Below are 7,667 nucleotides of genomic sequence, written 5' to 3'. Positions count from 1 at the left end.
GGACATAGATTATCCTCAATCATTTATAGCAAACTGAAACAAACAAAAAGGCTGTTTTCACAACATAAATGTTTACTTTAGCCTACTGTATGATTGCAGTAGACACAGCATTACACTGAAACTAATTGATTCATGTTTTAAAGTGACCACTTACACGGTTTTCTCTTATTAGCGACTCCGGACTCCCACTGAATAATAGCCTGGCTATTACTTCTAGAAATTCAACAAATCATGTTGCTGGTTTTACTATTAATGTTGTAAAACCAGCTATGATTTGTTGAAATAATAGCGTCTGCATTTAAAAAATATTAACAGATGCTATTGATATTTTTTGTGATCGACACTTTTAATTTTTACCAAGATAAATGCCTATTATATTAAATTCAAATGATCAGTTGTAAATAATACAGAAGGGTTTATGTTTCACCAGTTTATTTTATTCCGACTTGACTGGTCCCTGCGCGCGACAGGGAAAACTCTCACTGAATAGCAAAACTTCCCGGTCTGGATTTCAAGCTCTCTACCGGTCAGACATAAATAATCATCTAAAAATCTAAATTTTGAATCAAACGAACAGAGGGTGAATCTACGTGAAACCATTCCTACAGCACTACACGGAGAGCATATTCTCAAAACATCTTTTGAAATAAACTATTTTTTTTCTTGTCATTTTGCCCCCCCGCCCCCTTTTCATTCATTTTAAAACAGAGCTATATATACAGGATACCCTTAACAGATCAGTAAACAGGCTAAAGTTTAGATTTTCACATTGTTCATCCTTAAAACAAACAGCATTTCTTTTTAATTATTTTTTTTTCCTCCTAAATATATTTAACATAAGAGTTGAAAACAGAAAGTAAAGCTTAGGATTCATTCTCAGAAATTGGATTTGCTTTGTCAATACTGAGGCCAAACTTGAATGGGTATGGTTCAGGATGGGTAGCAGGTTGTGGCAGTTCCCTTTGGCATATTGACCCATCTCTGCTTCAGCACTGAGAGAAGACTGGGAAGAAATGAGAGTTCTCTGTGTATTGCAGTGTAGTTCTTCTCTGTGTGGGTGTAAATGTGTCTTGCCACATTTGCTCCTGACCCAAAAGACTGGATTGATATAATGACTTTACCAAGCACAGCTTCCCTAACTGACCCTCTGAGGTGCCTACATTACACTCAGAATCTTTATGTTCAGGGTTTTGAAACATGTTTGATGCACTGTGTAATATGTAGTGATGATGTCCAGTGGCGATGACTCCAGAGTCGGATGGGTCTCCGGTGTGCTAGTGCTATATGGATTTGGTCGTGCTTTTTGTTGAGATGGTTTCTTTAACATTTTGTTTTGTTTTTGAGGAGAAGGATCAGCATACTTCCTTCCCTGCAGTGCCGGACGGCAGGATGTTCAGTTGGGTCAACTGGGCCGAATGTTCCTTTGCTTTGAGGCGCAGTGCTGCGATGCTGGATGCCCTGCGGTCGGCGGCCATAGAGGATGAGGAAGAAGGCGGGTCTGGCAGGGTTGGCGGTGGCTGCACAGGACCCTCCACTGGCGGTGCAGTTTGGCGCAAGAGAGCGGCGGCCGTGGAAGCACTGGTCAGAGGACCCATACTTGAGAAGAGTCTAAAGAGAATAGAGCCAGTTCCTGTGATACAATGTACTGCACTCATAAACATGCTCACACCAATGATTATACATCAACATTTTAGTCAAGGGTACAAAATAAGAGCCATTATGCATTTTTAGATGTGATTATTTTTGCTATATATATATATATATATACACAGTTCTTTATTGGCATATTTTTCCATGAAGAACCTTTAGCTCAAAAGCTTCTTTCTTAAAGGGATAGTTCACCCAAAAATGAAATTCTGTCATCATTTACTCATCCTCAAGTTCTTCCAAACCTGTATATTTCTTTCTTCTCCTGAACACAAAAGTTATTTTGAAGAATGTCAGTAACCAAACAGTTGATGGGTCCCATTGACTTCCATAGTATTTTTTCCCCATACTATGGAAGTCAATTGGGCCCATACAAACATTCTTCAAAAAATCTTCTTCTGTGTTCAGCAGAAGAACGAAATGTATAAAGGTTTGAAAGAACTTGAGGGTGAGTAAATGATGGCAGAATGACTGACTGATTGATGACTGATTTTCATTTTTGGGTAAACTATCCCTTTAAAAGTTGTTTAGATTATTAAAATGTTTTTCACACTAAGAAAGTTTTAGAACTGTTCACTGAAAGATTCTTTGGGGAACACAAAATGGTTCTTCTATGACATCGCAGTTCTATGACAAGCTCCCTTTTGGAACCTTTTTTTGTTTTTAAGATAGTAGTATAAGAACAACGATGACTTATTGTGATTGCGAATGGTCTTTACCTGCCAAAAGTGGGTCCAATAAAGGCTGGATGCCTAAACATCGCTGTGCCCAGGAAGGTTCCTAGGCCGAGGGGTGTGGCAGGAGAGAGGCCGGAGCTGTTTGGGGGCGGAGCCAGGCCTGGGAATGCAGCAGCGGCGGCGGCTGCGGCCGTCCATGCTGACTCCAGAGCAGGGTGAGGGTGAGGTGGGAAAGGTCCTCCTTCTAGGTAGTGACTCAGTGGGTGAGCGGCTGCCAGTGGCCCAGGAAAGGGCAGGCCCGAGGGGTGAGCCTGGACTCCTGCCTTTTCACGTTTCCTCCACTTTGCCCTTCGGTTTTGAAACCAAACCTGAGATTTGGGACAGAAGCCTTATTAAGTCCAAAATTTACGGTTGACTGCTGGTGTATGGATGAATGCAGCTAATTTGACAATGCTACTAAATTTGAAATCAGAAACCTGCTTAAATAGTTGGCCTTGAGAAGTTTAAAATTGTCCCTTCACGTTTCAGATCCAGAGCCATTAATATTCCACCTGACAGCCTGCATGGTCGTTTAAGCATGAGCTTGTCGCTCTTGTTCATGTGCAATATTTGGTTCGCTTTAATGAGGTGACAAATAGGCTGGAAGTCAAGGGTAATTACATGGCCCTAAACTTACGGTCTGTTACCCTAACTTTGCTAATTAAAATCTGGTTCGGGCAGAGCAAAAAACAGGGTGGAGCGTGGTAATTAAGAGCCGTGTTAACAAAAGATGTCGGAACAGCATCCAATAACAATTAATGCACTTTAAATTAAATTCCTCCAAATGTTAAGTTGCTTCCAAAAGGCTATTTAACTTTCCCACGATCCCCCTCCTATCCTGCTAAACCCCACCAGGTTGTGCCACAAGAACATGACCTGCAGGCAGGGACTTCATAATGAAGGAAAGTGTCAACAGACGAACCAACAGGGACCTTGGCCCCTCACACATGCTCCAAACCGTTTTGCATTATGTGGCCCCTCGGGCATTTATTAGCTTTATCACCTCCTGATCGAGCCTGTTAAGTGATTTGTACTCCCACATCTCCAAATTGACATCTGTTGTTTTACACGGCCAATAACCCTGGTAGCTTCCTCATGTTTGCACTGTCTCTTTGGTTATGAGAGTTGGGCTTGAACATGCCAGCCACGCTTTGAATAGAGAAAGGAGGGGTGGCAAACACCCTTAATAGTCTCTCACTCTTTCCAAGTGCAAAGCATCGGATCAATGCCGGTCTATTGCAATCACAAAATGGGAAATCAAATAGCATTATCCCCCCTACCCCTCCCTCTCCCCCGCGCCGGCGATGAGAATTCAAACACCATTTTCTCCCTGGAATAGCAGTGTTTGCTCTCTCGCTAAGTGCGCTTTTATGAATCAGGGGCGTCTGTGTAATTGCCGCTAAAATGTTCGCTCTATTGTGTATAATAACTTTCGATAACAGGAAAGACCTTGCCATGACGTACAGGGTCATTTAACCAAGTTTGTGATTGTCATTTTAAAATGAAATTAAAAATAGACCATTAGGTAGGCTATATTGTCTTAACGCCTATAAGCAAATTGCAAGAATTGGCAGGCTCACATCATGTAGTTAATCTTTACCTTTAAAATGTCATATTATAGGCTAGGTAATTTCTCTCAGATCGCTGCAATTTAAATCCTTTTAACGTCTGAATGAAGTTAAGGTTCTCAGCTGTTTTATAGTCTACAGTACACGTTAATATTATTGTGCATTTAAATTCGATCTATTTTCGTTTTATTTTGTGCAAAAAAGAAAAAGAAAAAAGAAAAGTAAGCACTCACTTGCACGCGCGCTTCTGTCAGATCCAGCCTCATCGCGAGCTCCTCTCTGGAACAGAAAATATATCATCAAAATGTGTGCAGGGATTTTGTTTTTCTCACCCCCACAAACACCGTAAGAAAACAGATTTTACCTAAATTGTCAGAAACCATGAAAGCAATTTGGGGCTGATGAGAATCGAACGGAAAACTTGTACTTTTTCATAATGGGTTGTTTCGTAGGGCAAAGCTGACTGTAACAACATAATGATGGAAATAATGGCGTCTAGACTATTATATGACAATTGCGCATTTACTGAAAATATACCTGGCTAAATTTATGACAATTATCTACTACGTCAATATAAACATCGATATTTCATGATCAACAACGAACATGTTGGTTAAAGAACAACGGTCCACGGGTAAATTTGTCATTAGGCAGACTGAAGTTTTTTTTTTTTAAATATATTTAATAGACTTATGTTGTGTGGCATATTGATTATTTTTCTTTCATGCAACGTGACTACGAATAACGAATAAATATGGGGCTATATTTTAAAATTCAAAAACAAAATTATTATCAATGTTCAGTTTTCGTCTACTATTATTTTCATTATCAATAAAGAACATCAATTGTAGGCTACAGCAATTTTTTTATAATAAAAATATTGTAACTCAAATAATCGTATAGCCTATGCATAACTTAGAACATTAGTTAATAACAGTTAGGCATCACATTCGTATTAAAATTAGGCTTACTTTTATTATGGTATTTTATTTTAAACCATACAATTTTTAAATGTTAATTAGCCAATATTTCATGTCTTGTTTCATGCCAATATGTCTTGTTGGTATTTTGTGGCTCACTTTTCTAATGCTGTTCCACAATTACATGAACACAAAAATAAGCAATAAAAATCAAAATGGGCCTAAACCCCCTTTACAACAGTCAAACTTAAATAAACTTCGTAATTACAATATTTATTTACACATTTGAGTGTGACGTGGCTGCTGCTGGCCTATGCTCTTTTAAGGCCCATATTTAACTATGACCCATAGAGAATAATGTGAGTAACAGTCGTATAAGAATAAATTGTAGGCTACTGGACATAAACGAGTATACACACATTTCTGTGATTATTGCTGTTGTACAGAATTGCACGCCGATTGTGTTCCCGATTTAACGTTATACTAACCGGTATAATATTATTTTAACAAAGCAAAATATATTTCATTTTCAGAAAATAAATAATATATTTACCTTTTAAACGGAATATATATACCCACAACATAAGCGTTTCCCACAAATGTATTGGTTCATGAATCTAAACATTTTTAATTGATCTTGCCTATGTTTACATCATTTATTATTTTCAAAAAAATATATTTTGGCCTTTGTATTTTTTTACATTTATAGGGCCTATTTTCAAAATGTAAAAAAATATATATATAATTTAAATATTTAACCTAAATGTTTTAGTAGGCCTATGTTGTACTGGATTTAAAAATAATAATAAAGTAGCCTATGTATTAGTGATAGGCTATTTCTTTCGATATAATAATAATAAATAAATTAAAAATAAATACAGATGGAACTAGGCTATATAAATTTGTTTTTTTTAATTTAGATCTTTTTATTTTATAACGCAAACATTGTAGGCTATTCATTACATGAATAATAAAATTTTTCTGTCTTCGTTGTTGTCTAGGCTAAATCTATTAACCATACTCCAAACATCATCTTGCTGAATAACGTGTGAAAGCTATTGTGCGGTATACCTGGTGAACACATCAGGGTAGTGTGTTTTTTGGAAGGCCCTCTCCAGTTCCTCCAGCTGATAGCTGGTGAAGGTAGTCCTGTATCTTCTCTGCTTTCGTTTAAGCATCCCTTCCTCCGAGTCGCTGCCGGCCGATAGACACACACTGTCCTCTCCATCTTTTACATCCCCATCGTTGTGCATGCTCTCTTCATCCTTCGGAGACAGACTGGCGTCTCCGCACGCCTCCTCTTTGACAACATCCTCTTCAAACTTCAGAGTGCTGAGCTCCACCAGTTCCTGGGCCGTGTGCTCGGGACTCTGGCCCTCATCACTCTGGCTGAAGGGCGCGTTCTCCCTGTACGACTTGCTACGGCTGATGCTAACTTGTGGCGCTTGGCTGATTTTGAGACTCTCACAGGCTTGGTCCAGCAGTCTCTCCCTCTCACCCTTCTCTAGGTGCTCGTGAAACCCCCTCCCGGAGTCCAGGTACTTCCCCCCAGGGCCGTATAGCCGGCGCAGTTTGGGCGGCAGGTGCATGTCCGAGTCAAACGAGTTCTCTTTAGAGGTGACTAGAAAAATAAAGCAATATCATATTTTTAAATGCTCAAAACAGTATATATTAAAAAAGCATTATATACGCACATTCCCCTGTTCAGCTTGTGGCTATATATTATAAACATTATAGAAATGTAAGGTTTTTGATACCATTTTGATGCATAGCCTACTGTTATTTTTAATTTTTTTTAAATTAGTATGCTATAGCCTACGATAAAAAGTTATATTTATAGTTTCTTCAGTACCCTACTGTATAGTGATGGTGTTACTATCAGATGATATTTTGGTATATACCATGGTACTGAATGATTGCATGGCCAAAAACATTGGTTTTACTTCTTGATTAGCAAAAGTATCCATTAAGAAGCCCCGAGGACTCGTTTTCTCAGGAACTTTCCCAATTGCGTAAACCCCATTTAAAACCTTTATTTTAACGAATGAAGCATTTCAATGCTGTTAATTTGAATTTATTTTTTAATGAGAGAGGTTCTTAAAACTTTTAGGACTCTATTTTCACACCCAGAGGCGCTCCAAGGTGTTGCTTCTAACCAGGACCCTATTTCTGTACACATTTGTACAAATATGAATGCTCCTGACTGACAAAACGTAAAACAGCTCAAAGGAAGTAGAAATAACGTTAGAGGGCTTACCTTCGGTTGACTGGTCGTGGTCCTGTCTGACGGGTGCTGACAAACTTTGCGCTCCCAGTTGTCTGACTTTACACGGGCTTCTTCTGCCCAGTATACTGTCTATGCAGTAGGAGGAAAGCACGGTGGGCGACTTGCTTTTACATTCGCTTCGGTCGCGGCTATCGTCGTCGTACTGACTACTCATGTTTGTATCGTCCAAGGTTGTGCTCGAGTGGGAGACTGTTACTCTCTCTCGCACTGTATCTGAAACGTCTCTCTTGCCTATCCCACCCTGGCCGCTAATGCTATATGGACTGATCCGCAGTAGCTCCGCTCTCCATTCTGTTGCATTGACGTGTAACGCAAATCTGATTGGCTCCCAAGGGAACAAGGGGGATCTTTATATATTTTTCTATTAAAGTTAAACAGTATGAACTCAGCGAATGTTGTGATGGATTACTGAAGTTACTGGATAAGCACCTCCACATTTAGACTGAAATTAGATTAATATAAAAGAGTAAATATAACGTTGGAGAGATGGGCTAAATTCTGAGGTTTTATGTATCTAAAACATATTTAC

General features: G+C 39.0%; 1 protein-coding gene across 2 annotated transcripts; it reads right to left on the bottom strand.

Annotated features, from left to right (window-relative positions):
* Positions 1-424: 424 nt before the first annotated feature.
* arxa (aristaless related homeobox a) lies at positions 425-7,440 on the bottom strand. 2 transcript variants are annotated; one of them, XM_079602562.1, is made up of 5 exons: positions 7,109-7,440; positions 5,923-6,472; positions 4,165-4,210; positions 2,367-2,692; positions 425-1,608 (listed from the first exon to the last, which is right to left on the bottom strand). In XM_079602562.1, the coding sequence occupies exons 1-5, from the start codon at positions 7,290-7,292 to the stop codon at positions 1,353-1,355; spliced, it is 1,362 nt and encodes a 453-aa protein (XP_079458688.1). In that variant the 5' UTR covers positions 7,293-7,440; the 3' UTR covers positions 425-1,352. The 2 variants fall into 2 exon arrangements, with proteins under 2 accessions (XP_079458688.1, XP_079458689.1); XM_079602563.1 differs by having other exon boundaries at positions 1,497-1,630; positions 7,109-7,421.
* Positions 7,441-7,667: the final 227 nt, after the last annotated feature.

This window comes from Phoxinus phoxinus (genome assembly GCF_949152265.1).
Source record: "Phoxinus phoxinus genome assembly, chromosome: 24".
NCBI classification, from domain to species: Eukaryota; Metazoa; Chordata; class Actinopteri; order Cypriniformes; family Leuciscidae; genus Phoxinus; species Phoxinus phoxinus.
The sequence above is the reverse complement of the archived record's forward strand: the minus strand, read 5'-3'. Positions and strand labels throughout refer to the sequence as shown.

What these genes read in the sequence shown, in the direction of transcription:
- arxa (XM_079602562.1), bottom strand. Translation starts at nt 7,292, where the DNA reads ATGAGTAGTCAGTACGACGACGATAGCCGCGACCGAAGCGAATGTAAA. An exon ending in CCACGACCAGTCAACCGAAG is followed by an intron (nt 6,473 to 7,108) that starts GTAAGCCCTCTA and finishes TTATTTTTCTAG; the next exon opens with TCACCTCTAAAGAGAACTCG. An exon ending in TGACAGAAGCGCGCGTGCAA is followed by an intron (nt 2,693 to 4,164) that starts GTGAGTGCTTAC and finishes CCCAAATCTCAG; the next exon opens with GTTTGGTTTCAAAACCGAAG.